General features: G+C 53.0%; 1 protein-coding gene across 3 annotated transcripts; it reads left to right on the top strand.

Moving 5' to 3' along the window:
• Positions 1-1,871: 1,871 nt before the first annotated feature.
• On the top strand, positions 1,872-18,836 carry L3MBTL2 (L3MBTL histone methyl-lysine binding protein 2). 3 transcript variants are annotated; one of them, XM_035551670.1, is made up of 17 exons: positions 2,856-2,932; positions 4,248-4,515; positions 4,752-4,885; positions 5,231-5,354; positions 5,920-5,999; positions 6,870-6,987; positions 7,664-7,798; positions 8,284-8,372; positions 10,138-10,369; positions 11,024-11,103; positions 11,657-11,761; positions 12,677-12,824; positions 13,697-13,779; positions 15,360-15,594; positions 16,341-16,406; positions 17,352-17,474; positions 18,087-18,836. In XM_035551670.1, the coding sequence occupies exons 1-17, from the start codon at positions 2,909-2,911 to the stop codon at positions 18,194-18,196; spliced, it is 2,154 nt and encodes a 717-aa protein (XP_035407563.1). In that variant the 5' UTR covers positions 2,856-2,908; the 3' UTR covers positions 18,197-18,836. The 3 variants fall into 3 exon arrangements, with proteins under 3 accessions (XP_035407564.1, XP_035407563.1, XP_050568516.1); XM_035551671.1 differs by lacking the exon at positions 16,341-16,406 and having other exon boundaries at positions 1,872-2,932; XM_050712559.1 differs by lacking the exons at positions 17,352-17,474; positions 18,087-18,836 and adding an exon at positions 17,076-17,173.
• The last annotated feature ends 320 nt before the right edge of the window (positions 18,837-19,156 follow it).

Below are 19,156 nucleotides of genomic sequence, written 5' to 3'. Positions count from 1 at the left end.
AAGCAAAACATGATACCAAATGCACCGGGCATGCCACAGGCTCCCATGAATCAAGGGCCCAACATGGGACAGCCTCAGCCAGGAATGTCTGCAAGTAAGAACAGCTGGGTTACTTACTGCTTGGTGCAGCGCGATTGCATACTGTTTTTCCCATATACTCTTGAGCATTTTGCCCACATCGTTTCATAGATACTTGGCTTAGAGAAGAATTTAGGGAAATTATTAGAGAAGGAGATAGGAAAAGTGAAGTCTAATCTAAGTTTTGGGGCTTGGTTTCTTGAGATTGTCTGTACTGTTACATCCCTAAAGACAGCAGCTGGCTTTACAAAGGTGCAGTGTTGTTGAGACAGTGAGAGGCAGTACTACACATGTAAGGGAGGCTTCTACCATCTGACTTTATGGTCATCTGTCCGTTATATGATAATAGATACAGGACCCTGGTTCAAGAAACATGAATGTAGATTTAAGGAGCTAAATTAGAAAGGGTGGTTCTTCAGTGCGTTCTGATTGAGAGATGCATATGAAGCTTCTTGGCCAGAAAGCTGGCCCCATACAAGGAGAGCTGGAGCAACACTATAGCTGTGCACTTAGCTCATCTGCCTCACTCTGGGATGGTGTTGAGGCCAGGAGAAGATGTGCGGAGGCCCGGGAGGAGTGCCTGGAAGGTACTGCTCTGCTGGGGAGGCTCAGAGTGCTGGAGAGTGGTCAGGCTGGAGCACACTCACTCCTCTCCCCAAGGACATGGACATGTGCACATTACTGCTGGACACGTGGCAACTGCGAGCGTGAGACGTTACGAGTAATGTTACATAAAAACCTGTTATTGTTAAAGAGAATAGAAATATTCCTTAATCAATTTGAATTTGATTCAAATTAAAATGAAACTATTTAAATACAATCATTTACCAAAAAGGTTTATTAAGAAGAGCAACAAGATACGAACAGCCATGGGATGGGGACTATCTTTAAGCCTGTCCTGTGTCCATACAGAACTCATTTTTACTTGAGCTTTCAGGAAGCCTTGAGTCAGCCTGTCCATGACCTGAGGGAGCAGTGCTGCTTGTTCAGCTCTGGGAAGCAGGGGCTACACACCAGCAATAGCTCCTAACATGTTGCATGAAAAAAAATACTGCAGTAGAAAGATTTAATGAAGATTTAATTTGGTATTTGTGTCTTACCTGGAACCATCTTTTTTGTCTGTCATGCAGTACACTGTCTTCTAGCAGTATTTGCAGGAGAATAGCAGGCTTTATGATTTGGTTTGTTATCAACTGCGTTGTTTAAATACTGTAAAAGCAATTTTCCGTTTCTTAACAGCCCTGGAGGATTGTTTGGGAAACCTGAACCTGCAGGACCCCACACGCTACTGAAATTTGCCAATCAAGTTGCATGCAGTAGGCTCTGCAAGCTCACCACCACTGTACCTTTCTAATTAGGATAGCCCTACCCATGATTCTCAACGTGATTCAGTCCGATAATGATTCTCCCTTGCGTTTAGAGTGATAGGCTGTAGCCCCCTGTTAGAGCCTTTGGATTGTCTGAAAGGACGATTCACATGTAACTGTAATATACATAAGCCTTTGAACTAACCTTTTGCATGCTACTTTATTTCAGACTGCAACTAAGACAATATGACTGTATGCACAAGAGAGGAAGTGTGCATGTGTTTCACGTGCTATTTGTTTAGATTCGCACTACAAAATCTGTGCAGTGTAGAAACATTCAGTAAAGGGTTTTTCTTTTTTTTCTTTTTTTTTTTTTACAATGTCAGCAAAATGAAAGTGATAAAATAAAAGGAATAGAATGTGAAATAGAAGAAACTCCAGGGGGCGTAGCTTTTGCATAGAAGAGAATCAGTGCTACAGATACGGAGGGTCACTTGTTTCTTTCCTTTTCTTGACAGTGAGCTGGGATAAGGAATGTTGCTAGCAGTACGACTAAGACCACAGTGCTTTTCCACGGGGAAAAAAAAAAGCCAAAAGGGGCAGACTTGTACTATGAAGAAGCTATGGTATAAATGCAGATAAATTTTAAAATAAATCACAGCTTTTTACCAACTATCTATTTATGGAAGAAATCTCTGATGTGATCTCTGATCACTTGAGGACATGGGGAGCAGCGTAATCACTTCATGTATGTAATGTACCGTGCAATACTTGAACACAGCAGCTTTGGCATTGTTTTGGATTTTCATTTCCTAGGGAGGAGGTGGACAAGTGCTAATGCCACCGCAGGGCCACTAAATGCTTAGAACCTTCCAAAGGGAAGGAAGGAATATCCACGTGGGCCCACAGAGGAAAAATGCAGAGAACAAGACAGCAGAGGGACTTGCGGGTGCTTTTGATGCTTTTTATCCCTTTTTAAATGCTTTTTATCCCTTTTAATGCCCCAGGGATGCAGCCAGGCCGCAGTGGGGTGTGAGTGTGCGTCAGGATGCAGTGTGTCAGCTGTTCGGGTGCTCGTGTTACCAGCTGTATGATGGGGTTTTCAGAAAGGGGATAACATGTCCTGCTCATCTTCGGGACCTGGTTGAGTGTTAACTGTAACAAAGGGCTGGGTTAAACGTAAACCCCGGCCGCTGTGCCTGAGGGATAGGGAGTGCCACAGAATTGGTCGCTGGAGATTGCTTCTTCACTTCCGACGCTTCAGTGTAAAATCCGAGCGCTGCTGCAGACTCAAACTCAGGAAAACCCCTACGGACGGACGAACCCAACCCCCCAGACCACTTCCCGCTTGTCGCCATTTTCACCACGCCGGCCGTCATGGCGGCGCCCCCCCCGGCGGAAGGCGAACTACAGTGCCCATGGCGCCCCGCGGCGGGAGCAACCCCGGGGCTCACGGGCTCCATTTTCTCCGCCCGCGGCCGGGGGAGGGAGGCGCTCCGCCGGCGTGAGGCGGGCTGGCGGCCATGGAGCAGGAGCGGGCCGGGGAGGTGAGCGGCGGGCCGGGGCCGTGGGGACACCGGGACGGAGCGAGGGGCTCCCGCTCCTACAGGAGAAGCCCTGAAGCGCCGGGGTGGCGGGGGCCGGGCCGCAGCGTTGGGCTCCTGCGGGCCGGAGGGAGGTGAGGCCGCAGGAAGGGCTGGGGAGGAGGCGGGTGAGCTGCTCTGAGGCTGCCGAGCGGTTTTAGGCATCGGGAACACTGGCTGAGGGCGCAGGCTCGGAGGAGAGCGGTTAACAAGCCGGGTGGCTTGGGTTTGTTTCGTGCGCAAGCCGGGGAGCGTGTAGGGGGAGAGCAGGGGGTGAAGGCTTATCTCTCTGTTCGTGTCTCTAATAACGCTCAGGAGCCAAGGAGCTGAGGGGACTCACCGCTGCAAGGTGACGGACCTGCTGCTGATCCTTTGGCGTTGGATGAACGGCCGTCCCCTGGCGCCTCACCTTGCAGTTCTAATCTGCCTTCCCGTGCCGTCTCCCCGTGCTGATGCTGGCTTCTTGCTGCTCTTTTCAATGGCTAACGCCTTTTCCCGGCTTCTTTTGCTCTTATTTCCAGCCTGGTTCAAGATTTTCCTGGTCTGAGGACCAGTCGCTGGGCTCCTCTTCCTCCCCTTCTGTCCCTGCCTCTCTGCTCTCTTGCTGTAGCAGGGTGGGACCTGGCGCTGGCTGGCTGCAGTAGCGTGAAGAGCTCGTGAAGCTCTCTAGGTGTAGAAACACCTGGTTGTAGGGAAAGACTCTTTACAAAAGTTGTTCTGTGGCCCTGCCGATACAGCTTCTGAACCGAGGTCGGCTCTGGGATTTTGTGGTTTCCAAAGAACGTGAACTTTCTCCAGGGTCGAGTTTGTCCTGCTGATATCGAGGCTGCGCTGGTCTTGTGAGCTGTGGTGGCCAGGGTGTGCGGCTTGGTACGCTGTGCTGGAAGCTTGAGGTGACTTCAGCGCTGATGGCATCTGTGCTGCTGTGCACTTGCTGGGAGAGACAGAGCCTGGAGGGACGCTGTCTCCTCTCTGTCAGCATGCCTCTGTAGTTCCCCGAGTTCTTTTTTTCCTCTGTAGCTGCAGCTCTGTGGCGGTTTGTTTGCTATTGGAAAGCAAAATGCAGCATGTGAAAGAAATACCTGTGAAGGAGCCCGTTGCAGGGGGAATAGCTTTCCTGCTAGGGATTCAGACTTCTGAATTTGGGGTTGTTATGTGGATTCCTTGCTCAGTCCAAGGCTTCTCCCTGGCCCAGAAGGCTCCCCAGCAGTGAAGGCACATCTGTTGTGGGGTTTGGTGTAAAATGTCTGGTTTTAAAGCAAACTGGTTCTTTTATCAGGTGGTGTCTTCCTTATGCCACAAGACCTCGTCTTTGGAGCGGATGGAGGAGGAAGGTGAGGAGGAAGAGGAGGATGACGACTTGGACATCTTTGGGGGTTACGACAGCTTCCGGAGCTACAACAGCAGCGTGGGCAGCGACAGCAGCTCCTGCCTGGACGAGTCCAGCGATGATGAGGTTGTGGACCGGGAGGCTGGAGAGCTCCCGACCTCCCCTGTGCACCAGCCACCCGCGGGGCGGATCACAGAGGACAGCGGCTCTGAGCCAGGTACTGCGCTGCCTGCCTGTTCTCCTGTGCGAGAGGGAAAGAATGAGGGCTGAGGGAGGCTAAAATGCATGTGACTTCATCCTGAACCTGCTCTGGGAGCAGAATCAGACCGAGACAGCGTTTTTCAGGTTACGTGGGGGAGCTGCCATGCGTAACGTGTGTTACCTGGGCTTAGCTCTGTCCTTGTAGTGCGTCAGCCCTGCCAACTGCTCACACCTTTGTGCCTTCCCTCTCAGCTGTGTGCGAGATGTGTGGCATTGTGGGAACCAGGGAGGCTTTCTTCTCCAAGACCAAACGTTTCTGCAGTGTCTCCTGCTCCAGAAGCTACTCCTCAAACTCCAAGAAGGCCAGCATCCTGGCCAGGCTGCAGGTGAGTCAAAATCCTTCCTCCGTCCCTTATGACGGAGCAGGATGTCCCTGTGTGCAGGGGTGGGTGGCTGCTGTCCAGCGAGATCACAGCCTGCTATTACCAGTGGTTTTCTATTTCTGCTCGACGTCCGTAGAGAAAGCACGCCAGCTGAGAGGTGCTGCCTCCTAGAAGCTGGGGAAGAAGACAGTTATATTTCACTTGCTGCCACTTCTTGTTCCTGCAAGCATTAATAAAAATGGTAGTCACCTGAAAATCCCTCCTGGGAAGAGGTGCATCCTCTGCTGGCCAGTTGCAGGACCTGGCTTCCTCTCCCCTCCTATACCACTAACGTTCCTTCTTTTGTAGGGGAAACCGCCAACAAAGAAAGCGAAAGTCCTGCACAAGGCAGCCTGGTCGGCCAAGATCGGGGCCTTCCTCCATTCGCAGGGCACGGGGCAGCTGGCAGATGGGACGCTGACGGGCCAGGATGGTGAGTGTAGGCAAGGTGTGAGGAGGTGCAGCTGCAAGAGCCACAGAAATGAGGACATCTGGAGGGCTCTAAGCTCTGTGGCCCTCTCCCACCCCTCTGGTGCCCAGCCATGCACTGAAACAAAGCGTGTGGATTGCTCGCGTGCTGCTGGAAGGACACAGGGACGTCTCTCTCCCCGTCTGCTATCAGAGCCCTAGCGAGTTATTGCCCTTCCACTGTTGCAGCCTTGTCTGTGCTCCTGGAGTGTAAGCTCTGTGGTCCCAGTCCCACAAGGTGCTGGCTTACAGGCGCCCCGCTGCTCCCAGCTGGTTGCTGCCCCGATGCCTGTGGGGGTTGTATTTAACTCGAGTCGTTCACTGGTCGGTTTTAGGGACGGCCAGTCCCTGCAGCGGACGGAGCAGCAAGCTCTGTTAGGCTGTTAGCCAGCTCCCTGCATGCTGGGGCAGAGTGCTGTGTCCTAGAGGAGGCCCCAGCGCGGCTGTGTGTTGGAGTCCAGGGGTAGCTGAGTGCTCTGTCCTTTAGCTGACCTCCTCGCCTGACTTTCCTCTCTTGTGTCTGCTCGTAGCACTTGTCCTGGGCTTTGACTGGGGAAAGTACCTGCAGGAGCACGGCTTCAAGGCAGCTCCAGTCAGCTGCTTCAAACACGTGAGTCCTTCTTTGCTGTGCCACGCGGTGTGCGTGGGACACGTTGTATGCACGGGGCTCCCCCGTGCTCCTCTGGTGGGGGAGAGACCGGGGAGAGGGGTTTTGAGCTGCAGGGAAGGAAGCTGGGGTTTCCTCACGGCTAAGAAAGGGAGTCCTATGGGGGGGACTGTGAGCTCTGGGGGAGGAAGCAGAGGCAGATTTGGTAAAAACACTGCCAGTGGTGATAGGGACGTGCTGGGGGCAGAACTAGGTCTGACTGCAGTGGACAGGAGACAGATCCCTGCTGCCTGCACAGTTTGTGTGGGTGAGCACAGCCCAGGGTGAGGTGCAGGGAGGAACTTGTCCAGGCCTGGCAGCAGCTGCCCCTCCAACAAGTCTGCTTCCCCTGGCACTGACTGGCGAGCCCTGTGGGCTCAGGAACCAAGGCAGAGAAATGGAAGGAGGGCAGGTTTTAGGTATCACAGTAGCCCTATCCTCTCTGCGTGTTAAACTCACTTGTTCTGTTCTTGTTTTTAGTTGTTTTCAGTTGATTTATTGAAGTGTGATTAATATTAACAAATCTTAAGTGTTTTTCTTAAGCGTAGGTCAGGAAGATATGGCAGTTTTATTGGTAGTTAGGGATTTTGATACTACAGAGGAGTGGTAGCAACAAATTTGGGATTATAGGACAGCCGGCAATGAAATAGAGCAACACTGAACTACAGTGTTGTGCCTTTTGGGATCCTCTGTGAACACCCCGATGAGATGTTTGGCACCGTTTGGTTGCTGCTGGCAGATACAGGAGGGGCAAAGCGTGCCAGCCTGTGTCTAAGGTGACAGTTTTCTGACTGTCAGCATCTTTCTCCCGTTGTGGCTGCCTCACCCCCTCAGGTGCCGCTCTTCGATCAGTGGGATGACGTGGTGAAAGGTATGAAGGTGGAAGTGCTGAACAGCGACGCCGTGCTCCCCAGCCGAGTGTACTGGATCGCATCCGTCATCCAGACCGTAGGTACGCCTCCGGTGCGGCTCCTGACAGCCAGCCTCTGAGGGAACCTTTAGAGAGCAGAGCAGAGCTGGTCAAGCGAAGCGTCAGAGAATCACAGAATAATTAAGGCTGGAAACAACCTCCAAGATCATCTGGTCCAACTGTCACCCTACCCCCAACGTCACCCACTAAACCATGTCCCCAAGCACCACGTCCAGCCTGTCCTTGAACGTCCCCAGGGACGGTGACTCCACCACCTCCCTGGGCAACCCGTCCCAGTGCCTGACTGCTCTTTCTGAGCAGAAATGTCTCCTCATGTCCAACCTGAACCTCCCCTGGCGCAACTTGGCCATTCCCTCTAGTCCTATCTCTAGTTATCTGTGAGAAGAGGCCGACCCCCCAGCTCCCCACACCTTCCTTTCAGGCGGTTGTAGAGAACAATGAGGTCTCCCCTGAGCCTCCCCTTCTCCAGACTAAACACCCCCAGTTCCCTCAGCCGCTCCTCACAGGACTTGTGTTCCAGGCCGTTCACCAGCTTCTTAGCCCTTCTCTGGACATGGCAGTTCTGCTGCCAGAATGGTTGGAGAAGCTCTGATAACCTGTGAAGGCCATGCTGTAGGGAATAAGCCTGTGGTGCCCTATAGAAGAGAAATTCTTGGTCTCTAACGCCTTTCTCTGGTTGTCTGCTCTGTCCTGGCAGGGTACAGGGCCCTCCTGCGATACGAGGGCTTTGAGAATGATGCCGGCCATGACTTCTGGTGCAATTTAGGCACGGTGGATATTCATCCCATCGGCTGGTGTGCCATCAACAGCAAAATCCTGGTACCACCACAAAGTGAGTGGGGGGCAAGAGAGGTCAGCACGTTGGCTCAGCGCTGTGGCCATTCCTCCTGCTGACCCACACAGAGGTTGGGCTTAGGCTTTGGGGGAACTTCTTGGTCCTACATCCCGGACGGTGCTTCTGAGCAACACGCTGGCTCCAGTCCTTGCTCAGCTGGCAGTTAGGAGGGGGACACTAATTTAGCAGAATTCTGGCAAGCAGATGTGCTTGGCGCGACTCACGTGCTTGCTGTAATGCCGTGTCCACTTTGAGATGAGCGGAGCTAGATGTCCGCTTGGCACAGTCCCCCCTGGAGCAGCGATCCCTCCTAGCCTCTTGTGGGGGGCAAGCTTGCACAATGCTGTCTGCCTGAGAGCGGGTGCGGGACTGGAGTGTGAAGAAGGCCTTTTAATGCAGATGGACTCAGAGAGGGGGCGGGGGAAGGTGTAGCGTGCAGTCCTTTGGTCGTAAAGATGCGCTCTCTCCCTCTGCGTGTCTAGCTATTCATGCCAAGTACACTGACTGGAGAAGCTACCTCATGAAAAAACTGGTGGGAGCCAGGACCATCCCAGTGGATTTCCACATCAAGGTAAATGTGAGAAGCTGTTACTCTGTGGAAATAAAGAAGAAGAAAAGGAGGAAAAAAAAAAAACACCTCGCGGGTTGAGATAAGGATAATTTAATTAAAGGGAAAGTAATTATTAGGGGAAAATTATTATTAAGGGAAAACTAAATAATTTACCTAAAGGGAAAAGGAAAGGGGGAGAGGGAAGGAAAAGGGGAGAGAAAACAAGCAAAGACCATGTGGAAGCGCAGAGAGAGAGGAAAGAAACTTCTCTGTACTTCCCACCGAGTGATGCCTGACCACGTCATTGAAGCAGGGCCTCAACACGTGTAGCTGTTGTTTGGGAGGACAGATGTTTTCACAATGAGAGCCCACCCCTCCCTTCTTCCTTTTCCTACCTTTTATTGCTGAGTGTGACACCACATGCTATGGAATATCCCTTTGGCTGGTTTAGGCCAGCTGCCCTGGCAATGTTGCCTCCTCACCTCTTGCCCGCCCCCAGCCTGCTGGCTCTGGGGGGGTTGGAGGGTGTCTGGGTGCTGTGCCCGCACTGCTCAGCTGCAGACACAACACCGGTGTGATACCGGGGCTGCTCTAGCTGCAAGTGCAGAGCACAGCACTGCGTGGGCTGCTGCAGGGGAAGGTAACTCCATCCCAGGCAGACCCAGTACAGGGGCACAGATGGGCTTTAAAAGCTGTTATCGTGTAGCCTGTTACAAAACGCTGGGGATAAAGTTTCGCTGAAGGGAGAGGCCAATGCAGCTACATATTTTCTTTCCCTGCCGTGTCTTTGACTCACAAGCCAAAAAAAACCTTTGCCTTTGGTGTCGATAGCACAGCAGCCTGCTGGGGTGTGAGAGGGGCACCGGTGCCCTCAAGGTGCATGGAAGCAGCTGTGCTGGTGGCCTTGATAGCTCTCATTGTTGTCGAGCGTAGTCTGCACTGAGGTTAGACCTCGTCAAGAGCCTCAGGGCTCTTCCCTGGCTGGTGGCCTTGAGACGTGCACGTTAAGGAAGATCGTCCTGTGGCAGGCGGGGAGGTAGGTGATGGGTCTGCCTGTGCGTGAAGTAGCTGGTGACACTGAACTGGAGACCTTGATGTAGCTGGTGCGTCCTTTGTTACTTCTCCGGGAGCTGAAAGAGTGTTTGACTGCTGCTTGTTCCTGGGCCTTGTAGCCGAGAGCTCGTGCCATGGAAGGGAGGTGCTAGAGGGAGACAGGTGTTGTTGGTATGGTTTTCCTCCCAGCACCCCGCTCCCACTTAAAGAACAGAAGCAGTGGGGATGGGGACCTTCCCTTTGAACTTTGGGATTCGGGTGTTGGCTGGTTTGGGTGTCCGAGTCTCTTCTGAGCTGTGGCTTAGTAGTTCCGTAGCATTCTGGGACCTCCAGTGCCAACGCGTCAGGTGTTCTTTAAGCACCTTTGACTGTGGATGAGTAGGGCTAGGCTGTTACCAACAAACTGCAGGTCTCCGAAAATCAGTCAGAAGGCAGCCAGTGGCTCGTTCAGTGTGCCTGCATCTTTGGGTCAGTCTGTACAGGAACTCTGGCACCGAAGCTGGCAGATAGATCATCACGTTGCTCAACCTTCGAACACGGTAAAAATGTGAAAGCTGTCATGTGTGGGGCTGGCAGCCCCCCGCCCCCCCGATGAACTCGCTCTCGTGGGTGTCTCCCAGCCAGTTTTGGGCAGTGCAGGGCTGTGTGGGGGGGAAAAGCTGTTCTCTGAAGGCTCCGGGGAAGGAAGACGCGGGGTGGGATTGATCTCGCCTCCTCTGCTTGTTGTTGCCAGATGGCGGAGAGCATGAAGTACCCGTTCCGGCAGGGCATGCGGGTGGAGGTGGTGGATAAGAACCACGTGTCCCGGACGCGCATGGCGGTGGTGGACACGGTCATCGGGGGCCGGCTGCGACTCCTCTACGAGGACGGGGACAGCGACGATGACTTCTGGTGCCACATGTGGAGCCCCCTCATCCATCCTGTGGGCTGGTCACGGAGAGTGGGCCACAGCATGAAGAAGATAGGTAGGGGTCAGGCCACCACACGCATCTGCTGGCTTGCTGCGTGCTGCCTGGGTCCTGCCGTTAACGCCAGGCTCAACATGCTGGGAGGACCTGACGGATAAGGTCCGTGCAGCCACGTCTGCCGCTTTTCCCTCTAGGTAGATAAAAGCTTAGCAATCTGTTGTCACAGGTTGGGAGTAGGGCTTCTTACAGGTAGTCTGTCCCCAAGCTGTGAGAACACAGAACCTGCAACGTTGTGTTTGTTGTCTTTCTGAGAAAATTCATCCTGGTTTCCGTAAGACTAGATGCCACCACGTGGGTTTTTCCTGAGACCGTTTTTCATGTTTTTGTTTTTTTCCTTCCGGACTTAGACTCGAGCCCCATTGATACTTTGATTTGTGCCTCCCTTGCTGCCTGTCCCTGGTGATAGCAGCTGCATTTTGAGGTGTTACCACTCGTGCTCAGGAAGATTGGGCATTTGCTTTTGAGCAAGCCCTGTATCACAGCTTATGTTACAGGAAGATGTAGAGGGACTGGCCTGTTCTTGTTACCCGTCTCTGATTTGGCTCTTCTACAGCTGCTGGGTTCTCAACAGATAATTAATAGCCAGGGTGTTTTCTTACTCTGGTTGCTGCAGGTTTCTCAATTCTCTTTTCCCTCTTCCATTCCTCACAGAAGAAAAGCGCAGTGACATGGCAAACCATCCCACCTTCCGGAAGATTTACTGTGATGCTGTCCCGTACCTGTTTAAAAAGGTAAGACAAGTCTCAGTTTCTGTGGTGGCCACAGTAAAGGAAGCAATGATACAGCTTCCTTGGGTATGTTCTGCTGCGTGGGTGGTTACAGGCATCATTTGTCCCGCTTCCAGCTATAGGGCAGTAAGGTATTTGGGGTGTCAAGGCTGCAGTTGGCCAGGGGAAAGGCAGAATAAAAAGATAAAAGATCTAGAAGGCAGCACCAGGTTGAAGGGCTCAATTTAAGGGCTCCAGTCCTTGGAGTTTTGAGCAGGAGAGGCAAGGTGATTGCTTGGGAGAGACAGCTCAGACCTGGGGCTGGATCATACTGGTGGGGACTGAGATCAGGAGGCCTTGCTGCAGCTGTGACTGGCCAGAGCCTTGGCAGGAGCTTGCTGGCACAGAAACAGTGTTGCACTGGCTGCCTCTTTGTAGTTTTCTTCTTCCCTCTCCCCTCCTGACTTGGGCTGAGCCAAGTCGAGAAGCTCTGATCCTGTCTGCAGCTGGGGCAGCTGATGTCAGGATGGGGCTGTCCCTACCCCTGACAGCGCTGATGTGCCGGAGTCTCCCTTAGGTACGGGCTGTCTATGCCGAAGGCGGATGGTTTGAGGAAGGCATGAAACTGGAAGCCATCGACCCCCTGAATTTGGGCAACATTTGTGTGGCCACTGTTTGCAAGGTGAGTTTGGGGCAGGGGGAAGGAGGTGCTCGGGCTTTACCTGAGACGTCACAGCCTCTAGGTTTGTTTGCTAATGCGCTCCAGTTCTTGGAATGCATAAAGGGAGGCCTCCGTAGCATCCTCCTTGAGGAGAGAAAGGGCTGTGGGGAGGGTTGTGGGGTGTGTCTTTATGGACAGCACTCACGGGTTTGGGAAGCTGAGGAGGGTTGCCTCTCTGGCTTTCTCTCCTGATGAGGTGGTGGTGAGCTCTACTTCTGTGCCTGAGTTGGAAAGTAAATTGCTCTGCCAGGTTTCCTCAGTGAGGTGCTTTGCATCTCCTGGAGCATAGCATCGACCTGGACTTTTTTGCTCCCTCGAGAAGCTGTCATAGAACTCAAGCAGCGGACTTTGCATGGGATTTGGCAAGGGAATGCCAGGAAAGCCTTTTGTCTGGCAAATGTTGCCCTTTGCCATTGCTTGGAACTGCAGAGAGGTTGGGGCAGGCATGCCTGTCATGTTTGGTAGGTCCTAATTGCCAGCGAGTGACAGGAAGGGACAAGTCTTGCCGCCGTAGGAAGTGGCAGGTGTGAAGGCAGTGCCCTTCCCTTCGGTCCCGACCTGACTGGTGTAGAGGCTCTGGGCTGCCAAGAGTCTGGCTTTGAGGGAGAAGAGCGCCCCTGCCTGCTTACAGCCCAGCCTTTTTCACAAAGTCGTTCGTGGTAGTTGCAGCCCTGCAGTAATTGCTGCTTTGGGGATTAGCTTGTGCTGGCTAACGTACCAGGAGAAGCTACCACACATCCTGGGGCATTTAACGTTGCGTTTTGCTATCTAGTGGCAACAGTGATGTAGCTGTGGGAGCTCCTGGGGGATCCTCTGAAAGGAGGGACTTTAGAGCAAGTGAAGCTCTTCATTTATGCCCTTCACCCCTCATCTTAGGTTCTCTTGGACGGGTATCTCATGATCAGCATTGATGGAGCCACATCTGATGACGGCTCGGACTGGTTCTGCTATCATGCTTCCTCACACGCCATCTTCCCTGTCAACTTCTGTCAGAAGAACAGCATCGATCTGACCCCTCCGAAAGGTGAGATTTGGGCTGTGGTCTGGCATACAAACCTGCGCGCGGAAGCCACTGGATGGGCTTTTCTGAGAAGTGTCAGGTTCAGGTGAATCAAAACCGCCAGGTCCCACCCCGCGTGCTTTGGGGGGAGGTAGGGCTGGCTGGGGAGAAAGCCAGTCCATTTGAGCTCAGATGGCATACCAAGTTGTGGCACTTCGTGGATTGAAGTTGCATCTCCTGAGGGCATTAGCGTTGGTCAGTATCAGTGGAAGAGGTGTACAATCCCCAGACTGAATAAATCCCTTTGTGAAAGGGCAAGGAGGGTGGGAAGGGATGAGTAGAGCTATTGCTACATGACTCAGTCATTACAAGTAGCAGGAGTCACCACTTCTCTTCTTGCATGAATAAATCTGAGACAGAAGGATTGCATCTCGAGATTTTTTGCAGAAAAATCAGAGTGGATTTTACTGCGTCATCTGGCCATGCCGAAAAAGGCCTGCTCTGAATTTCTTTTGTTGCAGCACTTTGTGCAGTGCTGTTCTGTCGTCTTTGATGTTGCTTCTAGTGAGAGAAAGATTGGTTTTAGTGGTTTGCTTTCAACACGCTTCTTCCTGCTAGTTCCTTCTCCTTCCCTTTCTGTGGTGTGGATGTATGACTGACATGGGCGTTCAGTGCTGCATCCTGCACAACTTCCCTGTTTGCCCACTGGAGGGGGTTGCTGGACCGCTGTGGAATCTGTGCCTTAGATTTATGTCCAAAACTAGGCTGAACGTGCCAGTTAATGAAACTGCTTTGGAAGCAGTTGCTATGGTTCCTTCTTGCCCATTCTGCCTTTTCCCTCCGCTGGTCTGCCCAGTGACTGCCTTTTTCCCTCTGACCAATTCTTCCTCCTGCAGGGCAAGATGCAAAGACCTTCAACTGGGAAACTTACCTGGAAAAGACTAAATCAAGACCTGTTCCAGCACGGCTCTTCAACACAGTGAGTGCTGCCTGGGAGGAGAGATGTGTAGGGATGTTTGCAGTCAGCTAGGTGGAGCACAAGAGCTCTGGCTGTCAGCGGGGCTGAGGTTGGAAGGGACCTCTGGAGGTCATCTTGTCCAAGCCCTCTGCTCAAGCAGGTTGCACAGGACTGTGTCCAGACAGCTTTCACAAATCCCCAAGAAGGGAAACTCCCCAGCCTTTCTCAGCCTGTGCCAGTGCTCAGTTGCCTGCACAGTAAAGTGTTTCCTGCTCAGGTGGAACCTCCTGTGTGTTCCAGTTTGTGCCCGTTGCCTCTTGTCCTGTCACTGGGCACCACTGAAAAGAGCCTGGTCCCACTCTGTTCGCACCTGCCCTTCAGGTATTTATAGACCTGGATAAGATCCCGCCCCGAGCCTTCTCTTCTCCAGGCTGAGCAGTCCTGACTCTTTCAGCCTTTCCTCACAGGAGAGATGCTCCAGTCCCTTCATCATCTTCATGACTCTTTGTTGGACTCTCTCCAGTACACCCATGTCCTTCTTGTACTGGGGTGCCCAGAAGTGGACCCAGCGCTCCAGGTGCAGCCTCACCAGTGCTGAGTGGAGGGGAAGAATCACTTCTCTCTACCTGCTGGCAACGTGCTTCCTAACGCGGCTCGGAATACTGTTAGCATACTTTGCCCCAAGGGTGTATTGCTGGCTCTTGTTCAGCTTGGTGTCTACCAGGACCCCCAGGTCCTTTTTTGCAAAGGTTTTGTTGCTTTCCACCCGGTCAGCCTCTGGCGTGTGCTGGTGCCTGAGGTTGTTCCTCCCCAGGGGCAGGACTTTGCGCTTCCCCGTGTTGAACTTCATAGGGTTCTCGTCAGCCCATTTCTCCAGCCTGTCCAGGTCCCTCCGGATGGCAGCACAACCCCCTGGGGTGTCAGCTGCTCCTCCCACTTTTGTGTCACCTGGGAACTTGCTGAGAGCACACTGCCATGTCATCCAAATCATTAATGAAGATGTCGGACAGGGCTGCTCTTTGCTGCCAGTCAGCACTTCTGAGGAGAACCCAAGGCTTCCTCTCCAAGTAACTCCCCTGTCTGGCTGCTCAGGGCAAGCACCGTCACGCCTTTGTGGATGTCGTGATGTCTTTGAACCTGCAATTCTGCAGCGTTTCCTAGTGCTCCAGGCTCCTGGTGGGTTCTGCACCACCTGTTACCTGTGGACATGCTGTTGGGTGGAAGTGGTCTGGTTGGCATCAGAAAAACTGCTGCAGCAGTGAGCCTGTGCTTGTCTTTATGATTTTTCCAGTGCTGCCTCAGGCTATGGGTTTGATCAGGTGTCTCTTAACCCCTGCGTGCTGCTCGCCCACTTCAGGATCTTTTTTCTAAAGGCTGGGCTGAGATTCTCGGGGGATGCAGCTGGCCTTGGATCTGTTCAGATGTCCCCTCCTGTTGTAAGACTGGCTGGAGGTGCATCAAAGTGTGGCTTGAGTTTGGGCTTTTTCTGTCTGCTTGCTGAACGTAAGCCTGTAGCTGTTGCAGGGTGCCGCTGTCCGGATGCGGGTTTGGACTGGATGCAATTGCCTTGGGTTTTCCTCTTTTATCTTTTATGCACCCAGGACTGCCCAAACCATGGCTTCAAGGCAGGCATGAAGGTGGAGGCGGTGGACCTGATGGAGCCCCGGCTCATCTGCGTGGCCACGGTGAAGCGCGTGGTGCACCGTCTGCTCAGCATCCATTTCGACGGCTGGGACAACGAGTACGACCAGTGGGTGGACTGCGAGTCTCCAGACATTTACCCCGTGGGGTGGTGCGAGCTGACAGGCTACCAGCTTCAACCACCTGTCGTTCCAGGTGAGCCAAGGCTTGGCTGTGGTCTCTAAAGCCAGAGGCAAAGGTGTCCTTCCTCCTTCTCTGTGAGCGGCTCCTCCTTTTGGGGCCTTGTGTGGAGGAGAAGCTTGCCAGCTTGGTCTGTGCTGGCTGCCACAAGTCCTCCTCTGCCGCCACACAACCTAGCAGCTGGTAGAGGGGGGAGTCCGTGGCAGGGAGAAAACAGGCTGAGGTTTGAGGTTGGCTCAGGTTTCCCTCCACTCCCTCACCTGCGCACCAACAGCTCCTGCTGAAGTTGGGTAGAGTTCCAGGCGGTCCTGTCCCCGCACAGCTCCCTCTTCCTAAGCATACCGCAGCCTCGGCCGGGTAGCAGGGGCAGCTTGGCCCCTGCTCCCTTTTCTCATCAGTTCTCTGACTCAGTCTGTAAAAGGTAAGAGCATCCCTCTCTCAAGGGTTTGTTCCTTTCCTTGTCTCTGGGAGGCCATTGCCTCACCTTTGTAGATGTTCTCCTCATCCCGAGCAACGAATCTTGTTTCTCCACTGTCCCTGCCAAATCTGTACCGGGCCTCTCTCCCCTATGCTGGGCCCTCGCGTGGAAGCACAGGACAGCGACCGCGCTCCAGCCTCGCTTTCCCCTCAGCTGGTTGTCTCGGGAAGAGGGCAATGACTCGGGGGGACGGGTGTATCTTGTTTCTCGCTTATGTCACTTCATCCCAGTTACCTACTGGTTATGGGACTTGGCTTTCGTTTCCCTCTCGTCTCTATGACAGAGCCCACAGCTCCAGTGAAGGCCAAGGAGGTGCCCAAGAAGAGGAAGAAACCCTATGGAAAGAAGAGTGAGTGATGTTTGATTAGCGCCCTCCCGCTCGCTCGCAGGCTGGGCCCAGTTAGAGGAACCCTGTCTATGATCTGTCAGAGCAGGAGAGAGAGGCCTTGTCTAGCTGTGGATGCTCTCAGTCAGCTGTGGGTTTGACAGCTCAGCTTCATCCTTCTTAATTGCCCCCGTTCCCCAAGAGCAGAGAGCTGTGTGTGTGGGAAGGATCTGTCTTGCAGTCTTTTCTGTCGGCCGAGGTGTAGATGGCGCTTGCTTCCAGGCGTGAGGTGTGCTGCTTTCCCCACCGTGTCCGTGGCCAGAGGGAGATTCTTTGTCGCGGCTGGAGGGTAGCGAGAGAGCAACCCCAGCTGCTCTGTGCTGAGGGGGAGAGAGCCTTCAGGTGGCTGAAGAGGCGAGTCGTGGGGCTGGACCGTGTTGTTGTTTCATCTTGTCGTTGTTGTCGTCATTGTTGCAGTCACTGTGGCGAATCATGTAGACAGGCAAGGAATTCCTTCCTGGGGGGTGGAGAGGAAGGGACATCTGAAGAATATAAAAGACATTCAACCTAAATAAAAGCATCAGCTAAAACTGAACATATTAATGCTACAGTGTGCGTGCCTTGGAGCCACCGTGCCCATTTTTTAGGGCTAGACCCAGACAGGTAAGCAAAGCTCTTAACTGACTCCAACAGGACCAGCTCCTTGGAACTTAAGCATGTGCTGAAGTGCCTTGACTTTAATGAAGGACAACACAGAGGAGCATATTTTGAGATGACCGATCTAGGTTTTTCTTCAGTAGGTGATTTTCTTGGGGTAACCAGTTGGCAGCTAATGACCATGTAGCTTGCTGGTCAGTTGTGCTGGTCCCTGGTGTATGGCTTCTCAGTGGAGCAGGGGTGCTGGTTTTCCAGGGGAAAGGAACGCATTCTTCCCTATGCTGTTATCTTTTTTTTTTTTTTTTTTTTAAGGAAAAAAGTTACCTGCTAAAACCCGCACAATCAAGCAGACCGTCAAGAAGCCTCCTGTCTCAAGGACAAAACGAGAAGCAAAAGCTGCCATCAAGGTTTTGCCAGAGCCACCACCCGATGAGAGTAAGGGACTGAGTTACTCAACCCTATAGCCATGTACAGCTCTTGCATACACCCTATATGTCCCTGACAAACTATGCTTTGTCCTTCCTCGTTCCTGCAGAGACAGAGACTGTGCTGCTTTAGAGTTGAAAGAGCAAAAAAGCCTTGGCCTGCTTTCTCTGGGAAGGTTCTCCTCCTAGGAGGCTCAATGGCATCAGTACAGCGGGATGTCTTGATCCTGCTGCTGCCTGCTGAGGGCCTGGCTGCCCTACTGAGCAGTCTGGGGTTGGGGGAGGTTGGTTAGGAGGGAGATGGACGTGTCAGAGGTGTTTGTCACATCCTGCTCCCTTTAAGGGCTGTCACAGCATGTCAGCACAGCTCATGGTGCTGAGCACCAAGGGATGTGGTGACCAGAAGAGCATCTGGTGGCTGGGTCACCTGCCCGTCCTGGCAGGTATTGGGGAAGGGGGTGGGTGAGGTGCTTTGTGTGCATGGGAATGGAGCCTGACGAAGGTCCCAGTTGCTCATAAATGTTTAATTTCCCCTTTGTGTGGACCCAGGCAGGTAGAAAATGGACCGCACTGACTTTTCCTCTATTTATCCCTCCCCCCCCTCCTTCCTGTCTCTTGCTAGTCATTGCTGTGCAGGTAAAAGAAGAAACCATCGACCCCTCGCTGCCGGAGTTTGAAGCCACAGAGCTTCCTGTTCCCATCAGCAGCATAAAGCAAGAGGTGACGGACTGATCCTGGAGTATCCCGCAGCAGCCTGTGCTTCATCTTGTGGCTCTTTGGGGAAGCAGAAGACCAAAAGGGCCTTCCCTTTTTGAGGCAGCATCACAACTCTGCTTTCTTGTCGTGCAAGAAGATCGCCCCCAGACTTGGAACTAAGCCCTAGGACGTGGACTCCAGAAGAGCCACGGGCTCGCTGAGGGGCGTGACTGGGGGGCTGCTGGGGTTGTGTGTGCCTGGCACCAGAGGCACCTCTCTGAGCAGAAGCCCCTGACGGGAAGGAGGCTGCCAGAGCACGTAGGGGCAGTCTGGGTTCTCAGCCATGGCTGGAGGGGGTGACCTGCAGTCCGAGATGGTGTGTGCAGGTTGCATGCATCAGGGAATGGGCTGCTCTCGTAGGATATCTGTGCCGTGCTCCCTGGTCTTGGCCGTGCAACCTCTGAGAAAGTCAGGACAGGACGAGTGAAAAGAGGTGAGAAGTGGAAAAGGAATGATGATGCCTCTGCAGGAAGCAAGAGAACTTCGTGTGTCATCGGTTCCTGCTTTTGAACCCAGAACTGCGGATTATATGGTGCACAGTTTGAAATTTTTATTTTTTAACACTCCTACTGTAAATTTGATCAATGATCTGTGAAATAAACTAAGGAAGAAGTTACATGCTTGTGTATTGTTTTCTCGGTCACCAAAATACCAGGGCTAACTAAAAGGGGGAGGAAAAGAGAACTTGGAAAGGTCAATGTGGCAACAGTGACAGGAGTCTTAAATGGGGAGTGACATTTGTTCCTGTGAGCTTTCTGCAGGTGAATGTCTTGCCTGTCCGTGCCACTGCGGGCCTCATCTGGCCGCAGTGCACCTGCCTTGTCAAATGCTACAGGAAAATGATGGCTGCCCGGAACCGCACCTTGGTCACGAAATGGCTGCATCGGCCCTGCTCTCAGGTTTCCAGTCCAAAACAGTTCATGTTTTTCATAGTGG

Source organism: Cygnus atratus, chromosome 1 (assembly GCF_013377495.2).
Source record: "Cygnus atratus isolate AKBS03 ecotype Queensland, Australia chromosome 1, CAtr_DNAZoo_HiC_assembly, whole genome shotgun sequence".
Taxonomy (NCBI): Eukaryota; Metazoa; Chordata; class Aves; order Anseriformes; family Anatidae; genus Cygnus; species Cygnus atratus.
The sequence above is the reverse complement of the archived record's forward strand: the minus strand, read 5'-3'. Positions and strand labels throughout refer to the sequence as shown.

Bases quoted from the DNA above. Each gene is read 5' to 3' on its own strand.
- L3MBTL2 (XM_035551670.1), top strand. From the start codon at position 2,909: ATGGAGCAGGAGCGGGCCGGGGAG. The intron at 2,933-4,247 runs GTGAGCGGCGGG...TTCTTTTATCAG, and splicing joins AGCAGGAGCGGGCCGGGGAG to GTGGTGTCTTCCTTATGCCA. The intron at 11,762-12,676 runs GTGAGTTTGGGG...CCCTCATCTTAG, and splicing joins GTGTGGCCACTGTTTGCAAG to GTTCTCTTGGACGGGTATCT.